Below are 22445 nucleotides of genomic sequence, written 5' to 3' on the forward strand. Positions count from 1 at the left end.
CCCCTTAGTGCCCTACCCACCAATTTTAACTGCACCCCCTTAGTACACACACCCCTCCCCCCTCAAAATATATATTCCAACACAAACACACACACATGCACACACACACCCTCACAAACACACGCACACACATTTTGCAAGGAAGGTGGGACCTAGGACCATCTGTCCGTGCAGTGTCCCCTGGGTGCCGGTTTCCTGGGCCCGGCGGTGCTCTCTCTGCGCGGTGGGGGGGTTCACATTACATCTGAGCCGGGGGTGTTCGTGTCCCTGGGGGGTGGGTTCTGGTCCTTGCCCCTGAGCGCTGGGCCCCGCCAAATTTCCAACTGTGGCCGAGCCTAGTCGGGCCAAGTTTCCAACGCCCCCTTTTTCCCCGGGGTGCTCCCCTCCTGGGCGGGGGCGGCTGGCCCCTGCCTTGCTCCTCCCTGGACAGACCGTGGGCCGGGTGGGTGGCTGCCTAGAGTGCCGAGCGGGTCTCCCTTGGGGGGTCCTGGCTCGTACCTGGGGTTGGGGCTGGGGGATGCCCGGAACTCCTGGGTGGTGATAGGGTGCTCGTCTGGGGCTGTGGGCGCCCTTCTTGGGTGGGGCCCTGCGTTGGGCTCTCCCGGCATGGCGGGGGGGATGCTCTCCATGTTGGGCTGGGGCGGCGCTCTCTTTCCCCCCATGCCTCCCTGCTCTCTGGGGACCTCGCGGCTGACCAATTAGTTGCCTCAATAAAAGCAGGCGGTCTCACGCCGAAGATTCACAATGTTTGACAGATTCTCCCAATCCCATTTTCAGGTAGTAGCGGTGTGGCTTTTCAACAAGCTCACTCGTGGTTGGTGAGACCGGTTGGCATAAATCATTACTGACGATGTCTGGCTCCAACTCGGCAGCATCTGTATTGTGAATAATGGGCAGCTAAAAAGACTGTTTTGTTTCAGCCAGAAGTAAACTATTTTTTGACGTCATAATCACTTAGTCCAGGGGCCTGTTTCAGAAAGGAGGTTCAACCAACTCTGAGGTTGAACTTGAACTCTGAGTTGGTCAATCGAGATATTAACAACTCTGAGTTTTCTGTTTCAGAGCAGCTGATCGGAGTTAGGTCAATCAATTCTGAGTGGACTGATTCGGAGGTAAGCGTGCGCACCGCGACTATAAGAAGCCATTATCAATGGAGCGCAGATATCACGAGTCACCATGGCAACCGTGAAAAAAAGAGGTCTGCATATTTTTCGCCAGCTGAACTTGACGTGCTGCTGCAGAGTGTTACAGTGAATATGAGCACATATTCCAGAAGAAAAGCAACACCGCTGCATCTGCAAAACAGAGACAGTTAGCGTGGGAAAACATAGCTGCTCAAGTTAATGCGTAAGTTTGCATTTAAATCATTGTTATAAAATATTGGCTGTAATACCTTTTTAAATAGCGTAAGGAGTGAAATAAAAAATGGCGATATTTAGGTGTACTTTTATAGTGTTATTCCTGGTGTAATTGCATGAAATGCTGCATAGTGTACAGAACCAATCGGGGGGGAAATGCATCTTACGTCGGTAATGTTTAGAGGACTTTTTTGTTAACCTTCCCCTCTTGCAAACTTTGGTCAGTTTAATATTAACACATGCAATTGTGTTTTTAAAAGTGAACTTTTGTCTACCCTTGTATTGATCAAGTGGTATAGGTTTATATGGGATTAAGAAAGTAAGCAGTGCTGGAAAATTGTGTTTCCAAAAAGTAATTGTTACATTAATCTAATCCAATGTCCCTGATTTCATTTTCATGTAGATGCAATCCTGCAGGAATTAAAAGAACATGGCAGCAGCTAAAAATGAAGTATAAAAACATAATTCAATCAGGTCAAATTTGAGCATGTCATGGATGAAGGCTTTGTTGACAATATTTGACATATGAAACATCTACATAGCAATACATATCTAATGTTGTTTTCATTGTATATATGTAATTGACTGCAATGAAAAACGGTAACGCTCAAACAAAAACGTATGGGGAAATGACAAAAAATTGAGTCTAGGTCTCAAAATCCTCGCACGACGTAAATGTAATTCTCTACGAATTAATGCAGCCTCCTCGTCTATTGGGTCCTCCAAAAAAGGACAAGCCATTCTTGTCACTTAGACCGTCTCTGTGTGACGGAAATGTGGGCAATGAAGGTTAAAGCGAAAAATACCGCTTCGTCTTTAAAAAGAGGAGGGGACCGGCAGAAACCTTGAGTTTATAGGTTAAAACCTGCTCCCGACCAGGTTAGGTTCACAGCATAAGTAACCATGGACATAGACTCCGAGTATAAGTTACCTCTCTTTCAGAAACGGGTTTGACTTACTCTGTTTACTCTGGTTTAACAAACCTCCCATTCTGAAACGGAAAACCCAGGGTTTCCCTGATTTCAGGGTTAACGCACTCAGAGTTTACACTTAACCACGAAAAATACACGGCTTTTGTTTACGAGGAAATTGCAAATAATGGGATATTTGCAACTTTGAGATGTTAGATCATTGATTTAAAACTGGAAATATTTGAGGCACTGACAATTATTTGTTTAAACTTAGAAAAAAAACTGTTATGCAAAATTTAATTTAATAAAGATTTTGTGTCTGATTTCGAAACATGCATCTCATTCAAAACTGTAGGAGCTGATAAAATGATCTGTTTGGTTTTTTAGTTTTTGTGTGATTGTCTTTGCTGAATAAAGTTGAGTTTTGTTTGATTATTTCGTAAACATTTCTGAAATGTTCAAATACAAAAAGGGACAAAAATCAAAGAAGAAAACTTGTAAATAAAAAGGCTTGTAATGTGAGGTGGGACGTCTCCTGTGATTTGCAGGGCTGCAGTTCAAACACTAGATGGTAGCAACAGAAAAGATAAAAACAGGAAGAGGAAAGTGACACACTGGGTTTTTAAATGGAAAGGATTTTGGACTAGAATGTTAAAACCTCAGAACAAATGGAGGGTTTTTAAACCTAAAACTGAGATAAAAGAGTCCATAAACTCATAAATGGACATAAAAACCTCCAGGTTGTTTACTTGTTGAAAACAAGTTAACAACCTGGAGGTTTTTAAACCCCTCCCCCCAGCATCCGGGGGGGGAGGGGTTTTTAAACCCCTCCCCCCCGGATGACTTTTTTTTTTTTTTTTATTTTTTTATTTGAACTTTAAACATACACATAACTACACACAAAGAAGAGAAAGAAAAAGAAAAGAAAATAAATAACTAAAACAAAATATATAGAATTGTAGTTTACAATACTAGGGATTGTGATACAGCTTGTGATCTTCAATGAAAATACACAGTTTTATTGCATTTTTGTTTTTCATCAATGTCAGAGATTTAAAATATAAACTGATTTCTTTAAAAAATGTATTGAATAACGGTTTGTTTTTTAAGAATCTGCACTTGTGAATGAAAAATTTACCAGATATTAACAAGGTATTGAATGTCAAATCAAATAGATTATCACCAGAAACTACTCCAAATAATATACTGTGCTTTTGTAAGTGAATAGAAATAGGGAAGGGAAACTTTGAAGAGCACCAAAAAAAGAAATCCTCCCAAAAACTGTAAACATGCATACATTCAAAAAACAAATGATCAAGTGTTTCAATATTTGTATCACAAAAAGAACAGTTATTTTCTGGAAAACCAAAACGTATGTGTAACAGTTCTTTGCACGGATAGACTGCATTCATTATTTTAAAATGGATTTCTTTGTATTTTGGGAAAATTGGATATTTAATGAACTGAGACCTCAACTTGCTTATTTCCTCTCTTGTGTAATGCTGTGACATAGAATGATTTTTGTCAGATGTTGGAAACAGTTCTCTAACAAATAAGGATCGTATAAATGAGTTTGGAAGTTTTGAATTAACCGGTCGACCATCAAACAACAGAGAGGGAAGCTGAACTTGAACATTTTGAACCAAACTGGAGGACATTTGGATCAAAGTCTGAGGGATTGCTTTGATCACATTGTTATATTGTTTTCTATCATTTAATTTAAACTTACTGGAAAAAGTTTCAAATGAGATAATGTTTCCATTGTCATTCATAATATGTAGTAATGACCAAATGCCGTTATCAAACCAATTTTTGTAAAATATAGATTTGTTTCTGCATAACACATACCGACAGTTCCATATGGGAGTATTGTGTGGACTAAAGTTATGTTTGTATATGAGTTTCCAGTACAGTAACACCTGCTGATGATAAGTAGAAAGTTTAATAGGAAGTTTTCTGTAATCAAAGTCACATTTTAGAAGCAACTCAATGCCCCCTAGATGAGAGAAGATGTTTGAAGGAATATGAAACCACATATTTCTTTCATTTTGCAGAAAAGACCTAAGCCAATTTATTTTAATCATACCATCCAAACTTTCAAAGTCTATGGCTTTAAGTCCACCTGCACTGTAATCCTGAATTATTGTTCCTTTTTTTATGTAATGGGTTTTGTTTTTCCAGATGAAGTTGAAATTGGCCTGGTTTATTGCTTTCCTTGCAGATTTAGGAATTGGGAGTGAATATGCTGGATAAATGAATCTGGATAAACATTCTAATTTAGTTAAAAACACTCTGCCCAGAATAGAAATGTCTCGCTGTGACCACATGTTTAGATTGACTTTACATTTTTCTAAAGTTTTCCATAAGTTCATTTCCTCCATTGTTTTGCTGTCTTTGCTGATATGAACACCAAGATATTTCACAACAGTCCTAACAGGAATGTTATGAATTACTGACTGATCAGAATGGTGAACTGGTAATAATTCACATTTGCTGAGATTTAGTTTTAAACCAGATGCTTTAGAGAAGAAATCCACGGTCTGAATGATCTCTGGGATTTGATGACTGTCCTTCATGAATATGGCCGTGTCGTCTGCCAACTGAGTGATGGCTAACTGTTCTCCCAGAACATTGAGTTTACTGAAACCAGAGTTTTTAATAAGTATTGATAACATTTCTGTTGCTGTTATAAAAAGTAACGGTGAAATTGGACAACCTTGTTTAATTCCTTTGTTAATTAAAAACCTGGGAGAAATGCCATTTGGTAAAATAACTACACTGTTTGTATCATTATAGATTGTTTGAACAAAACTTATGAAATTAGGTCCAAATCCAAATATTTCTAAAGTCTGAAACATAAATTTGTGTTCAACCGTGTCAAAGGCTTTGAAGAAATCCAAAAATAAAATGAAGCCATCATCTTCAATTAATTGATTATAGTCAATCAGATCAAGAACTAACCGGATATTATTGTGAATTGAACGTCCTTTTAAGAATCCTGATTGTGTGTCTGAGATGATCTGATTCAGTCCTGTTTTTAATCTAGATGCATAAATGTTGGTTAAAATTTTATAATCACTATTAAGGAGGGATATTGGCCTCAAATTATCAATTAGTCTGGCGTCTTTCCCAGGTTTAGGAATCAGGGTGATGACGCCCTGCTTCATGGTAGTTGGAAGGATGTTCAACTCAGAAATTTCCTTTATGACCAACAGAAACTGCTCTTTCAAGTGATCCCAGAAATGTCTGTAAAAGTTAATAGTAAGCCCATCAGATCCTGGAGATTTATCTAAAGCTAAACTTCTCATGGCTTTTTCTGCTTCTTCCAGAGTGATTTCTGCTTCACACACTTGTTTAAAGTTTTCATCCACTTTAGGAGTCAAATCCTTGATGTAATTAAAGAAGCAATCAGCATCCTGAGATGAATAAGAGGAAGAGTACAACCTGCTGTAAAACTGGAAAATTTCTCTCTTAATTTCCTCCGTATTTGTACTTTCCCTGCCATTAATTACTAATTTGTTAACCGCATTTTTCTCTTGTCGCCTTTTTTCTAGTCTACAGAAGTAAGCCGAACTTTTCTCTCCCTCTTCAACCCATTTAGCTCTGGATCTAATAAAAGCACCTTTGGCTTTAGAGACGTACATGTTATCCAGCGAGGTTTGCAATAATGAAAGTCTCTGTTTCTCACCTTCACTCAATAGAGATTTACAACAAATAGAGTTAATTTCTCTGATAATTTCCATTTCTTTTTGTTTTCCATCTTTACTCAATCTTTTGCTGTGAGTTATGGAAATCTGTCTTGCTTTGAATTTAAAAAATTCCCATTTGTCCCTCTGAGTGGTAAACTGTCTGTCTTTAGTTATCTTTTGGATTTCATTTATAATCGCTTGAGAATAAACTTCAACCTCTAATAGACTAGAGTTGAACTTCCAGTAACCTTTGTTTATAGGATTATTGCGAGGTTGAATAATAAGTTTAATCATAGAATGATCTGTTAATGGTGCAGCAGAAATATTGGCTATTGATGTAAAATTCTGTTGATTTTCATTTGTTAACCAAAAATCCAACCTAGATTTAGCAGATCCGTCCGGTTTAAACCAGGTGAACGCTCGAACATCAGGATTATCACGGCGCCAGACATCAGAAACATTTAAATCTCTACATAAATGAAGAAGAACTGGATTATAATGATGATTTTGAAATGCTGAGGGAAATCTGTCAAGGTATTCATTTTCCACCATATTAAAATCACCTCCAATGATGAGATTATTGCTAGGATATCTTTGGTTTAGCTCTTTAACAGAATTTGTAAAATCTGAAAACATGATTTTGTTTTGCGCTGCAGAGTTATATCCATATACATTTCCCAGAATAATAAATTTATCATCTTTCATAAAAACGCAAATCAACCAGTGACCAGAACCATCTCTTTTTGTAACTAAAAGCTTGCCAGAAAAATTATTCAGCAGTATAGCGACCCCTGCTGACCGATTGGTGCCATGAGAGAAAAGGATCTTATCTCCCCACTGATTGGCCCAAAACTTTTCATCAGTCTCGTTGGAGTGAGTTTCTTGTAAACAACAACATTGAACTTTTTGGTTTTTGCAAAATAAAAGAAGTGATTTTCTTTTAACAGAATCCCTAATACCCCTAGTATTTAGCGAAATGAAAGACCACACAGAACTTAAAGACATAAAATAAAACACAGAAGGATATAAACAAAAAAAACGAGAAAATTTAAGATAAAAGAAGCTGGTGTCTTAAATTAAGGGTTAGCTGTGCCCCTAACTATTTACTAAATATGAAACTGAGAATTTTACCATTATATGATGATTTTCATGAAAATGTTTCACTGGAAAACAGTAGAAATTGTTATAACAAATTATATAACCATATTAATTAAAACCTTTCGCATCTTAGAAAAAATACTTTAAAAAAAGGTAAAATGTAAAAATAAAGGATAAAATACTTAACTTAGATTTGCTCTATTATGTAAACAAAATGACTCAAATGTTAAAACTTAGAATAACTAGAGTAAAAAACAATTTAAACAGAACGATATGAACTCTTTAGTGCAAAATAGGTAGGTCACCTCCTTGTAAATATTTCACTCCACGGTGACTCTAGTCCCGTTGATGTATCCCACATGGCCCCTGTAATAAACGTTCTTCCCTTCAGCTCGGGCCCGCTCCATCTTGGGCCAGACGGCCGCTCGAGCTTCTCGGTCTGCTTTGCTGAAGTCCTCCTTGAAGCGGATCCCCAGGTCTTTGCAGATCTGGCAGTTCTTGGTGATCTTCCAGAAAGCATCTCTATGGCGCCTCGTGACGAACTGCAGGATCACCTGGCGATGTCTTCCTTCCTCCCTCCTCCCCAGTCGATGAACCGTGTCCACCGTCGTGTCCATCATGTCTGCCCACTGTGGTGCGATTTTGGACAGGATTCCAACCACATGTTCCCTGATGTTCTCCTCATCCTTTTCTTTCAGTCCATGAATTTTCAAGTTCCATCTTCGTTTATATCTTTCCAGATCGGCAACTTTTTCCTTCAGTTCTAGGTTCTCTTTCACGATCCTTGGGATTTCTCTTTCCAACGTTGCGATCTTTGCCTTACAGTCTTTTATTTCAGCCGCGTTCATCTCAACGAGCCGGGAGATGTTTGCCACCATTACGGTGTTTTCACGCAGCTGACTTCCAAAATCTTCTATTTTGGACGTCAGCCTTTCAATTGCAGCCAAAACCGCATCTTCAGATCTGGAAATACTAGACTCCTGTCCCGCTTTCACCTTCAAAGGTGGTCCCGTGGACTTTGTGGGAGTAGGTGGTGGTTTCCTTTTCACACTAGAAGCGACGTCCATCTGGGAATAGTCATGCTCGCTCATCATGGCCGACGGCTGCAAAGTTGGAGCTTGCTTCGGACTTGTTTTTTTCGTCGCCATTAAGCAGAAAAAGGGGAACTCACCAAGATGTTTTTTTTTCCCAAAACGAAGATAAAGTTAACGCGCAACTGCTCTCCAGTCAAACCGTTCTCTCTCAGTTTTCAAATTCTGACATTTACCGTGCAGATCGGGGCAAAAGGCGAGAGCTTAGCGAGAGACGTCCGCTCAGTCCGCCATCCCAGCCGGAACCCCCCTCCCCCCCGGATGACATAAAGGTCAAAGTTTGGTTCCTGTTCCCGCCCCTTCCACTGATCTGACACACACTGGATGGGTCTAATGACTGGGCTGCACAGAGCAGGAGCAGACAGAGCTTCTGGAAATCAGCCTCCAAAGCTGAACTGAAGTTTGTTTTTCCATCTTTGACTCTTCAGTTTCTGGGGGGTATTCCAGGAAGCAGGTTATGCTAGCTCTCACGGTAAGTTTGAGGCTAAGGAAGTTGATAACCTCAGCTTTCGGTTCCAGAAATGGAGGTATGTTTCAGGGTAGGTCAAGTTGCCATAGCAACTCATGCTCTGAACATAACCTGGTCGGGAGCAGGTTTAGTTGAAGGTTAGTTTGTTTTCATAGAGGTGAAGCAGCATGGTGTGTCCATTTGAAGATGATTTAGTGGATGAAGAAGCTCAGATAATACTTTTTCCACCATGAGAGGGTGATAAGACCACATATGGATGTTGGAAAGATAATTTTTTTACTTTGATCTAACTTAATTATTTGCTTCAGTTAAGATAAATCTTTTTTTTTTTCCAGTTTGTCAGTCAGTTTAAAATTACACGTAGTTTTCAGACAGTTATTTTACTTTCATTCAAATTAATTCAATTAAGTAGGTGTAACTTTGGTGCTGCTGTTAGATCGGCACCGCAAAGGATTGTGGGATATCACTCCCTTTGCCCTTCTGGACGGATTTGGGTTTAAGTGTGGGTTTTTGACCAAATGTGTTTATTTGTTTAGCTGTTTTACTGTGTTTTGCCATGTTTCGCTGAGTTATTTTGCCCTACTGAGCTTGCGTCTCTGCACCATGAGTGAGAGTGAGGGAGAGGATGATTAGTTTATATAGCACCCCTACGGCCGGAAACTACAATGACAATGAAGCTAAGTTCCTTAACAAAGTTTTGCACTCCGTGCATTTCCCCCCCGTCTTTTTTATTGTTATAAAAATGAGCATACTCAAACTTAGACATTTGAGAGTTCAAGAAATATAATTAATTAAGATGGAAAAAATATTAATTGAATTGGAGTAATATGACATTTAGTTAAATAAATATGTAAATTTGAGTTGTATAAACAATTATTGAGTTTTATAGACGTAAGAAATTAGGTTGAATAAATTTAACTCAATTTTTTGTTACCAATAGAAGTAATTCACTTAAGTATGCAAAATTGGATACGTTATATATATATAATATATGCGTCACAAGGAAAATGGAAACAAGATCAGAAACTCGTGCGTTTACTTTGTCTGCTCTTTTTCTACACGCAGAAACTCTTTCTTTTACTGATGATGCAGCCGTGTTACTTTTTTAATGGACGTGTAATCTTCATACGCCGTCATTAAAATCTCAGACTCCGTCTCTCTGAAGAACAGCGTTTTCTTTTTTTTTTCACCACGCGTTTCCATGGTGACTCCAGAAATCGGCGATCTATTGCGAATGTCTTTATGTACCTGCTGTGCACGAGCATTAACCCCGGGTTACCAAGTGGAGCGTAATTACGCCAACTCATATCCGGTCTTTTGGAACCGACATACCCCGAGTAAGCAAGTTCAGGCGGATTTCAGCCAGAGTTCAGGCTCAAAGTCAGGCTAGTTTAAACATGCTTTCTGGAATACCCCCCAGTTTTACAGGAAATGAAACCACGGCGTTCCCATTGAAGACGAGTAGTGGCGCAGAAAGAAAATATGATGGCCTCTGTCAAAATCACCTGTTCTATCTGTCTGGATCTACTGAAGGAACCAGTGACTGTTCCCTGTGGAGGTAAAGTTTACACTTAACCTCCTTTCTGAAACAGGCCCCTGGAGTCACAGGCAACCTGCAAACACAGATAACAAAAGGAAACTGACAGACAGTTACAAACAGGGAAAAACCTACAGAGAGCTTATTAAAGAGAAAAAATGTAATACAAAATAAAATCATCTTTGCATTCTATCTGTCTGTCTGTCTATCTATCTATAATGATCTGGTTTGAATGTTTGTGGTGGGAAGCCTAGATGGTGAGTCAAATTTTATTTAAAACTAAATGTGCACCCAGAAAATGAAGCAAAATGGGACTATTATGTTTTAATGAAATGTGAAATTTGATTTGTGTGTCTAGAGTGCATATGAAAGGTCTGTGTCTGATTCAAACTATAGATTGCTAATGCTCAGGCACCGTCCTGCAACCTGTGACGCTGTTCTGTCACATTGATCCACTGTGTCTGCATCTCTAATACAACACAAGAACAACATCAACAGAGATCTGTTGTAGCTGTTTTCGAAGCAAATAGCAAAGTTTTGGGGGGGGATAATGATTACCTGTTACACCCGGTGTTTATTGAAGATCAGTGTCTAGAAGGGGCCAGCTAGAGTCATAAGATGTATGGTAACAGTTCATCTGGAAATTTTTGAGGAATAATTGACGTACAGTAGTGCAGACAAGCAAGAACCTTCCCCTTTTTCACCTAACAATGCAAAACAAATATGAAGGTTTTTTTTTAAACAGTATATTTTTAACTAATAAAGATTTGAACAAGGCCACAATGGCAGCATTAGATTTTGCCTGCAAGAACTTTGTAGAGTAAAATCAAGCATCATTATATTTGAAGTTTTATCTCAAAAAGTGTTGATTTTATTGATTAGGAAGCATCAAACCAGATTTCCACTTCAGGCTTCTTTAAAATGTAGTCCATATTTTCTGAAGTATCTATTTATGCAGATGACACTGTGGTATTCTGTAAAAACAAAAAACAAAACAAAACAAAAAACAGGCTAAGTCTCATAACTTCCTGTAGCCCTCAATTGTTTAATTTGTATATTTTAATGTTAGTGTTCATGTCAAAATAAACATTAATTCTCTGAATGCAATAGACAGTAGTTGATACAAAAAACAACAACATCCTCCACAAAAGGGAAAAAAACAACTTTTATCAGGAAGCACAGATATTACCATTAGGCAGCTGAAAATTTTAGATAAAAAAAAAAAAAAGTCACAATATGGAGCCAAAAATTTCAGTTAATTCTGTCAAGGTTGTTTTTAATTAGATCAAATCTGGAGGCAGAAATAGGCCCTGTTAATTTTTGAAATAAGCTTTGATAATACAAGGGAACTGTTGAAGTTTAACTTCAGAATATTCATTTAAACACATTTCAGGAATTAAACCGTATCTTCTCTGTTTTAAAACCAACTGTTTGTGAAGATGTCAATCTGGAAACAGCGGATTACTGTTGTAAGGTAAGGCAAGGCAAGGCAAGTCTATTTATATAGCACATTTCCTGTACAGAGACAATTCAAAGTGCTTTACATAAAAAATTAAAAGAACAATTAAAAATAAATAGTAAAAATGTGATCATTAAAATAAAATTAAAAGATTTTAAACAAGATTTGAATTTAAAACAAGCATAGATAAACAGTGCGGACATAAACTTTTGAATACATATTAATTAAATGCAGCTGAGAACAGGTAAGTTTTTAACCCGGATTTAAAGACACAAAGGCCGCCTTTACACTGCAGGTCTTGATGCTCATATCCGATATTCTGACTATATCCGAATTTTTTGACGACCCGCTTACATCATCTTTTAAAAGTGACCCGTATCTGATTTTTGCATTTACACTATACAATGCTGAAATTATCAAACGTAGACATTCTGAGGACTACGTAGCAGTATTTCGCGGACCTTTTTCGGACTTGTGTGACTGCGGTTGTCATGGAGGCGAGCCCTGGGCGCTCCAGAGGGGATGCACGGGGGAGTAAAAATGAGGGCTGGTCGGCCGTCTTATGTGCTCTCTCTGAGTTTTGAATGAGGAAGTGTTTGCAGACGTGCTGTACTAACAGTTTGATCCAAGTGTTGAACCTTTCCTGCGCGATGACTTCTCTTTTCCGACCGTGGTCAGAAACACACGGGAGATTTCCTCGGGGTTCACTTTTCCGTTCTGAACTCTCAGCCTCCAGAGTGGGCTGAGAAAGACTCCAAAACTTTTAGGGGAGACACCTTATTTTTAATTTACGGTTCTCCGACACTCCCCCGCTCCGCGCTCACACCCCCGCGCTCACAGGAGAGAGGGGGGGCTCTCTCCTTACACACACACACACGCAAGCACGCGTGCGCGCGCTCACACACACACATGGTCCCCATCATACACGCCCCCCAAAGAAATAAACGGCTTCTAGCCTGCTGTTCCATAGCAACGGTGTCCCGCTTCATTAGTTACCGTTTGCGTAACGGACATGACATAACAGCGGTTTCCAACTACGGTCTGAAGCCTGAGGCTGAAAGGTAACACGCTGACAGCAAAATCAGCGCACAAAAAGCACCTTAATAAGTCATGTGATCTCAGTTCATGGTGTCCTGAGTTGACGTCACTGAGGTATGACTCGCATTTACTGGGGAATATCCGATTTGTCTGCTTACATGGCACACGCAAATGCACATATCCGATTTGTTTCCGATTTATTTCCACATATGAGAGAGGCCTGTATCCGATCTGAGAAAAACGGAATCCATGCGCTTTTGTCCTGCTTACACACGTTCACCGATCATATCCAATCTGTGCCACATGAGAGGAAAAGATCGGAATCGGGTCACTTGCAGTCACAATGCAGTGTAAAGGCGGCCTAAGTGTTTCAGCAGATCTGATGTTTTCTGGAAGTCTATTCCAGATCTGTGTAGCATAGAAAGTGAATGCAGCTTCTCCATGCTTGGTTCTGGCTCTAGGGACTGATAAAAGACCGGATCCAGAAGAGCGGAGAGGTCTGGCTGGTACATACTGGGTCAGGAGGTCAGCCATGTATTTTGGTGCTAAACCATTCAAAGCTTTATAAACCAGTAACAGAACTTTAAAGTCTATCCTCTGACAGACAGGTAGCCAGTGCAAAGACCTCAGAACTGGACTAATGTGGTCCACTTTCTTGGTCCTTGTGAGGACCCGGGCAGCAGAGTTCTGAATAAGCTGCAGTTTCCTGATGGATTTTTTTTGGTAGTCCTGTAAACACACTGTTACAGTAATCAAGTCGACTAAAGATGAAAGCATGGCCGGCCCTCCCTATACGCGAATTACGCAGCCGCGTAGGGCCCCCGTCACCACCAGGGCCCCGAAGTGGCGAAAAAATAAAATTAAAAAAAGACCCAAATCTGGCAACCTTTTTCATAGCTGTGAATGTTGTGCAAAAGAATGTTGCCTGCACTTTTGTGATCCCCCCGTCAACACACCTGAACCAATCTGGCAACCCAAATAATGACGTTACGCCACTCTCAGCAACGATTGGTCAACATCACTGCATCTAAGCCTGGCACAGTGTGCATTTACGAGAGCATTTTGTTTCAATAAAGTTGAGAAAAGAAAAAAAACGAGCACATTTTGTCACGCTGATCAAAGCGACAACAAGAGCACTTCATGCCACATAGACTTTAACCATCAGGAACTGAAAAAAGATGAACAACATCAGCATCAATCACAAGGTAAGTTTGGAGGATGATGGGGCCATATTTTTTACATTATCCAGTATTTCTGTGCATTCGCGATTTAAAATACTAATTGATCCGAAGTTCGGTAAAGTTAGAAAGACAGGTGAAGTTTGCACATAAACGACCCCGTTTCGTAATTTCCAATGGAAAACTCTAAAATAATTCTGATACCAAAGTTTCCTGGATGAGGTCAGACATGACCTTCCAAAACGGCGAAGAGAAGATTAAATAACGACAACGGTGATGGCTTATAAATGTTTAACTCACGTTATCGTATTGTTTCATTAGTTTGCTAACACATATTTAGTGCGTTCTGCATTTTCCGGTTTATGTCAGTAAAAAAACTCCTGTTTATCTGTTATAGACAGTCAGGTAGTCTGACTTTTTCAACAATGTGTCTTAAAATCTTGCATTTGCATGAAATATGGAGAATCAAAACTGCCAAATACATAGGAAATAAAGGTTCTAATTTATTAATGACAAAAAAAATGTACTCATTGTAAAATTATGAACATACAAAATAATAGAATAAGAAGTGTATAAATGCTTATATTTCCATTTATACTCAAATTATTATTCACATTTATTATTTATAAATAGGTACAGTTCTTTCTTATTTGTATTTTGCAGTTTTGGTTTTACATAATGAGGATGTTTTGCACAGTTCCGTGTCAGCCAACATTTTCTTCTGCTCTCAAAAAGTATCAAAAAGTATTGGAGGAGGTGCAGCATCCACATCCCTTCATGTGGCATGTAAAGTAATTTAAAAAACAGTGTCTGCATAACCCCTTTTTTCCATAAACAGCGGCTGAAGAGTATGGAGCCCCAAACTGTTCATAATTAAATAAATAAATATGATCTTGTGCAAATATATAATCCAACAATCTATTTCTCATAAATATATAAAAAGATCATGACATTGTGAAAAACCTGCACACAGATTTTAACTGAACCACTAAACTATTAGTAGTAATCTGCTATAGTTATTTTATTAACTTCATCATTAATTATTGTATAATAATTCTTGTTTTTTAGCTGCAGAAGAAACTCCTGTCACCACATCTTCTGTTGAAAGGGAAAACGTTGATGCTGCTGCTGGTAAGTTCAAATCTACCCAATATGGAACCCAAATCAAACTTATTGTTTCATTATTACTTAAAAGACAGTTATACATTTGTGCACACACGCACAACAGTGAAGGCACTTCTTTCCAACATTCTGCACTAGATATATCTCATTTATATTACAACAACAGTTGCGTTTTGTTGGTGCTGCTGATCAGTTAGAGGGCCCACAAATTAAATTTCGCTTAGGGCCCCCGGAAGACCAGGGCCGGCCCTGGATGAAAGCATGCATTAGTTTCTTCAGGTCCTGCTTAGACATCAGATCTTTAATCCTTGAGATATTTTTTAGATGATAATAGGCTGATTGTGTAACTGCCTTAATGTGTTTATCAAAATTTAGGTCTGTGTCTATCAATACACCCAAGTTTTTGGCCTGGTTGGTAGTTTTTAGTTGAATGGATTGAAGCTCTATAATGACGTCCAACCTTTATTCTTTAGCCCCAAAGACAATAACCTCAGTTTTTTTTTGGTTTAGCTGTTGTAAATTATGGCACATCCAGTCATTAATGTCTTCAATGCATTTACCAATAGCTTGTACAGGGCCTCGGTCGCCTGGTGTCAGTCTAATATATATCTGTGTATCATCTGCATAACTAAGGTAGCTAATGTTGTTGTTCTTTATCACTTGGGCCAGTGGGAGCATGTAGATGTTAAATAGAAGTGGTCCCAGGATGGAGCCTTGGGGTACTCCACATGTGATTTCTATTGGCTCAGAAGTGATACTAGCCAATGGACACAAAATATTTCTTGTTTTCTAAGTACGTTTTGAACCAGTTTAATACTGGCCCAGTGAGACCCACCCAGCCTTCCAGTCGTCTGAGTAGTATTGCATGGTCGACTGTATCAAACGCAGTACTGAGATCAAGTAGAACTAGCACTGACATATTCCCACTGTCTTTATTCAAATGTATGTCATTAATCACTTTGATCAGGGCCGTTTCAGTGCTGTGATTCTGTCTGAAGCCTGACTGGAAGGCATCATAGCAGTTATTTTTTATTAGGAATTCATTTAGCTGATGGAAAACAGCTTTTTCAATGATCTTGCTTAAAAATAGCAGGTTTGATATCGGTCTATAGTTGTTCATTTGAGATTTGTCTGGACTGTCCTTTTTTAGAAGAGATTTAATTACAGCTGTTTTTAGTGGATCTGGGAAAATGCCAGATGTTAACGACAAGTTGATAGTCTGGAGCAGGTCTGGTTCCAATGTCTTTGAGACTTTTTTGAAAAAGCTTGTGGGTAGAATATCCAGACAGCAAGAGGAGGAGTTCAGTTGCGATAGAATGTCCAGCAGTTCTTTGCTGTTTATGGGTTGAAACTGAGCCATTGGATTAATACTGGTTTCTAGTGGATAGGGTTCATATCTTGAACTTGTAGTTGATGAAACTATTGTTTGTCTAGTGTTTTTGATTTTGTCCCTGAAGAATTTGGCAAAGTCATTACAGCCTTTGATGGAGTAAAATTCTGGTGCCACTGTCACAGGGGTTTTTGTCAACCTATCGACTATATTAAAAAGGACCCGACCATTATGGGAGTTTTTGGTAATAATTTCAGAAAAATAGGATTTTCTTGCATTGCACAGTTGTAAATTATATAAGTGAAGTTTCTTCTTTGTACACGCGCTGTACATCTGTATAAAAAGAAACCAAAAATGCTAAGATTATAAAACACATGACAAACAACCTAGAAGCATTAAAAAAAAAACCAATGAAACCAAGTCAGAAACTTAGGGTCATTCATTGCCTCTCATCTAAAACTTTAACAGCCATATCAAGTCAGTAACATCAGCGGCATTTTACCATCTGATAAACATTGCCAAAATCAAAAACATAGTGTCAAAGCCAGACCTGGAGATACTTATTAATGCATTTGTCTCCAGTAGGTTAGACTACTGTAACGGCCTGCTCACCGGCCTCTCCAAACGAGCTGTAAAACAGCTTCAGTACATCCAGAATGCTGCTGCTCGAGTCCTGACCAGAACCAGGAAGTATGATCACATTAGTCCTGTGCTCAGGTCTCTGCACTGGCTCCCTGTACCTCAAAGAATAGACTTCAAAGCAGCTCTGCTAGTGTACAAGTCTCTCCATGGCCGAGCACCAAAGTACATCTCTGACATGTTAGTGCCATATGAACCATCTCGTACTCTGAGGACCTCAGGGGCCGGCCTCCTGTTGATTCCCAGAGTCAGAACTAAACAAGGGGAATCAGCGTTTCAATATTCTGCAGCTAAAATCTGGAACAGCCTCCCTGAAGGCGTAAGACAGGCCTCTTCTGTGTTCATGTTCAAATCTAGACTTAAAAAATTTCTGTTTTTCTGTTTAGCCATTTATATAACTAAAAGGTTCTGTATCGGCACCCCGTTTCATTTCCAATTCTCTTTCCTTTCTATTAAAGTAAATTTTATCATGATTATTTATGTCTTTAATCTTTGCACTGTTATGTATTGTGATTTTAATGCTTATTCCTGCTTTGCGAAGCACTTTGAATTACTTTGTGTACGAATTGCGCTATACAAATAAACTTGCCTTGCCTTTATGCAGATAAGACGTTGATGTTCTTTAAGGACAGATTAAATTTAAGGACAGATTAAATCTCATAACCTCATGTATCCCTCGATAGTTTAAGTAATTTGTGTAATTTAATTTTAATATTCTATTCAAAATAAAAAATTAAATCTCCAGATGCAATAGACAGTAGTTGATACAAAAATAAAAACATCCACCACAAAATAGAAAAAAAATACTGTTATCAAGAAGCACAGATATTTTCCATCAGACAACTAAAAACTGAAGAATTTGAAGACCAAAAGTTTCGGTTCATTCTGTCAGTTTGTTTTTAATCAAATCAAATCTGGAGGGAGAAAATAGCCCTGATGGTTTTTGAAACAAGCTTTGATAATACAAAGGAACTGTTGAAGTTTAACTTCAAAATATTCATTTAAACACATTTCAGGAATTAAACGGTTGCTGCTCTGTTTAAAACCAACTGTTTGTGAAGATGTCATTCTAGGAACAGCTGATTACTGTTGTACATGGGCTGTACATCTGCATAAAAAGAAACCAAAAACACTGAGATTATGAAACACATGACAAACAATCTAGAAGCAATACAAATAACATAAAAGGTAAAACCAGGTCAGGGTCTCATGCTGAGTTAAAGAGCAGCAGATAAAAATGCTTTTTAAAATGACAGTTCTGTAACTTTGTACTCATGTGGCGAGGACCGAACAAAATTGAGGAGATAAGGAAAGAGGAGCATATCAGAACACAAACCAATTTAAGAAACTGCAGAAATGTCTTCATGGCAGAGAGCAGAAACCATGTTAATTATTGATTGTGCGAATTGTTGATTCAAGCTTCAGCTCCAAGTCTATGTCAGGTGAGATCAGGTTACCTGAGTCACGCCCACATCATAACAAAGTCATGTGACTTCTTGTAAAAGCAGGAAGGAAGGAACTCCGCTCCGATCAGCTGTTTCAGGTTACAGTAAAAACAGGTAGGATTTGTCGTACAGAGCAGGAAGATCAGATCTGGTAGTGTCAGTCCATCTTTCTTCTTCTTTCAGACTGAAAGAGATGAAGTTTTCTTTCTGTAGATCCTCAAACTAACATGTTTGTGTCCATTTTCCAGCTGCTGACTGATCCATCACAGCCCGGATTCTCCCTGTGAGTGTTGGACTTCCTGATCTGGTTCTGGTTCTTGAACCAACTTGTTTTTAAAAGAATCTCCTGTTTGAACTCACAGTCAAAGCTGCTGGTTCAACTCTGACTGATGAAGATGAGCTGTTCAGAGGAAGACGAGGACAAAGAACAGTCTTCAGCACCCAGCTGTGTGTCTATGAAGAGTGACAAAGACAAACATCTGGACTTTAGAACTGAACCTGGACCTTCAGAATCAAAGTAAGAGACAGTTTTGGAGTTTTTGTCTGGTTTGTTTTTAAAGAAACTCTGACAGTAAAGATCTGTTTCATGGAGTTTTATTGATGCCGTAAACTTGGAAGAGCAGTTGAACCTGTGGAACATGTTTTCATATTTAAAGCAGCATGAAACCTGAAGTTGACGTCTGTAAACAAATAAACAGAGAAATCCCAGCAATGAGCTTTGAAATGTTCTTGTCTGTCAGTGCTCAGCTCTTGTCTTCTTAATGTGAAATTACATTGATTTAAAAAAAAATGTAATCAAAAAAACACCCTAAAAACCATAAAAATGCTGCAACATACAGGCGAAATTAAGATTATATTGATAAAAGATAATAAAAGCAACATTTTAAAACTAATTTCAACTATATTATAACCTTGTTTGCATTACATTCCACTGTAAAGAGCTGAATGTTAGACATATCTCCCAGTAGGAGTAACAAGTGTTCCAAGTATTTTGTTGAGGAAGAGGTTTTTCTATTAGACGGTTTGAAACAGCAGTTCAAATAAAAGAAGAAATCTCATAAAGAGTTTTGATAAGAAATGTAATTGCAAGCATTTGTATGTTTTCATAAGCTCCCATCTTTAAATCTGTTGTTTATGCATTTGTGTTGAGGAAATTCAACTTTCCTGTTTTATAGAAGCAAAAAAAAAATCACTACATTAATGCAAATTTAAGTCATTGAAGAAACGTCTTTGAAACAATTCAAATAAACAACATTAGCCTGTCTGCATCAGAATTGATCAATGTTAGAAATATCTCCACAGGATTACCACAATAAAAGCTTTATTCCTCCAAGCATAAACCTGATCTGGGAAAGATGTCAGCAGTTTCTCAGAATACCTCAATGATCTGGCAGAAGAGAGAAGCTCAGAGGAACTTCTGTTGATGCAGAAAGACTTCAAACTTCAAATTCTGCAGTTCCTACAAACCTCTGATGATCAGTTTATGTTTGCAGAGGTCAGCAGTGCACTGAGAGAGCCCAGTCTTCAGCCTCCAGCTGTGTGTCTGAGAAGAGTGACCGGTCCAGAGAATGGACTCCAAACTTCAGAACTGAACCTGGACCTTCAGCCTCAAAGTAAGAGATGGTTTCTGCTGTAAACTGTTGTGAGGAAATGTCACAGTTGGAACAGTCATTTATTTAGGAACCACAACTCTACTTTAATAACAAAAGTCAGCAATAATTACATGGACAAAAGTAATCGGAAAAAACGGCTGTTGATAACAAAAACGTGTCACGTAAACTCGCTGTTCAGAATACTCTGCCCCGATCAGACTCATTTGGATCAAAATCTCCTTCGGCTAGAGATTGGTGGGTTGATCCGATCATGGTCCATGTGAACAGTTTATTCTGATCGTGGGTCACATATGCGCTGGTTTAGGTCATGTATAGACGTGAAGCTTTGGAACGCGAACAGGACCGGCCACCTGCTCCTCTCATGCAAAGGTTTTCAGGGCCCGTCTACACAGTTCAATTCTAGTCTGATCTTTGATCCGATCAAATATATTTTGCACATGTAACCACAGCTATTGACAAAATTGTACTTAAAAATGACATTTGATGCGGTTTCAAATGTAAACTCTGAGGTTAGTCTTTAAAATGTCAAATTGACAAGAATTAGTAATGTTTCTTAGATTCTATATTTTGTTTTATTTTGGTTCAAAGCGACTTTATACACAAAAATTAAAGTTAGTTTGTTCAGAAAGATCAGGAGCTGTGAATAAAAAAGGAGTACTGATTTAAGAGAAACTAAAAACAGACTGGAGAATTCTGAGTTTAGATCAGAATTATTATCTTGAGCTTTGAAATGTTCTTGTCCATCAGTGCACAGGTCTTGTCTTCTTAATGTTAAATTACATTCATTATTTTTAACCAAAATTTAATAAAAGCGCCCATAAAACATCAAAATGCTGCAACATAGAAGCAAAATTAAAACTATTTTCATAACAGATTATTAAAGCAACATTTTAAGACTAAATTCAACAATATTATAACCTTGTCTGCATTACATACCACTGTAAAAAAACATTCCCATTTTATCGAAACACAAATATATCACAACATAAATGCAAACTTAACACTTTACCCTTGTGCTATCTTAGATGACCCCACCCTTACATTGACGTGTTCTCCCTACCATGACAAAGGTGGATAAAGGTGGAAAGATTTCATGTAATCCATGGACACCAGTGAAGATCACAAGTCATTGAAGAAAGAAGGTTCAGAGCACTGTCTAGTGGGTCTAGATGACCCAACTCCCATTGGTAAAGTGCCTAGGATAGCACAAGGGTTACAAGAAGTCATTCAAGAAACCTCTTTAAAACAATTCAAATCAACAACATTAGCTTGTCAGCATCAAAATCCCCTGAAAACTGATCAATGTTAGAAACGTCTCCACAGGATTGCCACAATAAAAGCTTTATTCCTCCAAGCATAAACCTGATCTGGGAAAGATGTCAGCAGTTTCTCAGAATACCTCAACGATCTGGCAGAAGAGAGAAGCTCAGAGGAACTTCTGTTGATGCAGAAAGACTTCAAACTTCAAACTCTGTAGTTCCTACAAACCTCTGATGATCGGTTTATGTTTGCAGATATGAGCAGCGCACTGACAGAGTCCAGGCTTCAGCCTCCAGCTGTGTGTCTGAGAAGAGTGACAAATCCAAAGACAAACATCTGAACTTCAGAACTGAACCTGGACCTTCAGCCTCAAAGTAAGAGATGGTTTCTGCTAGAAACTGCTGTGAGGAAATGTCACAGTTGGAACTGTCATTTATTTAGGAACCACAACTCTACTTTAATAACAAAAGTCATCAATCATTGACAAAATTGTCCTTAAAACTGAAATTTGATGCGGTTTCAAATGTGAACTCTGAGGTTAGACTTTAAAATGTCAAAATGACAAGAATTAGTACAGTTTCTTAGATTCTATATATCTTTTTTTATTTTGGTTCAAAGGCATTTCATACACAAAAGATTAAGTCAGTTTGTCCAGGAAGCTCAGGAGCTGTAAATAAAAAAATGGAGTACTGATTTAAGAGGAACTACAAACATTCTGCAGAATTCTGAGTTTTTTTCTCTTTTGTGTTTGTTTGGTCTTTTAGTCATCTTCTCATAGAAATGAAGGCGTTTGTGTGGCCAAATGATTCCAGAAGAGAAGTGTTCTACACAATCTATATCGTTCTATGGTCTCCCAGGGCAGATTGAACAGAAACAATGTAGTTAGTAAATCATCCCCCAAAACCAAAGGATAAAATAGTACAGCCAGTCTTCTTTGACCTTTTTGTTTTTAATAAATACGCAATGTGGGTGGTTTTTGGGTGAATGTGAAATTCAGTTATGTGAAGAGGAGGCATATTTAAAATTAAAGCTACAAGTAGCATTTAGCGGGCCCGAGCACGTGCCACCGCCTGGCACGAGCGACCGCCCCGTGAGCAACGCCCTGCTCGAGCCATTCTCGTCGTTTTTTCTTGTCCATTCTGGAGCTCCAAGCTAATGTTAATATGACAGCAGCCTGTGGGGGGGGGGGGGGGGGGGGGGGGAGGGGG

General features: G+C 38.6%; 1 protein-coding gene across 3 annotated transcripts in view; it reads left to right on the top strand.

Moving 5' to 3' along the window:
- LOC101155640 (NACHT, LRR and PYD domains-containing protein 12-like) overlaps positions 1–22445 on the top strand; it is a 74515-nt gene that overhangs the window by 29658 nt on the left and 22412 nt on the right. For 2 of the 3 annotated variants that reach the window (XM_020711475.2, XM_020711476.2), the window contains exons 3-4: positions 19858–19977; positions 21492–21611. In XM_020711475.2, the coding sequence (XP_020567134.1) occupies positions 19858–19977; positions 21492–21611 (240 nt within the window). Of the gene's footprint in view, positions 1–18486; positions 18516–18612; positions 18648–18726; positions 18882–19857; positions 19978–21491; positions 21612–22445 lie in introns of those variants that run through there. The other variant, XM_011487253.3, reaches the window with a different exon arrangement.

Source organism: Oryzias latipes, chromosome 18 (assembly GCF_002234675.1).
Source record: "Oryzias latipes chromosome 18, ASM223467v1".
NCBI lineage: Eukaryota > Metazoa > Chordata > Actinopteri > Beloniformes > Adrianichthyidae > Oryzias > Oryzias latipes.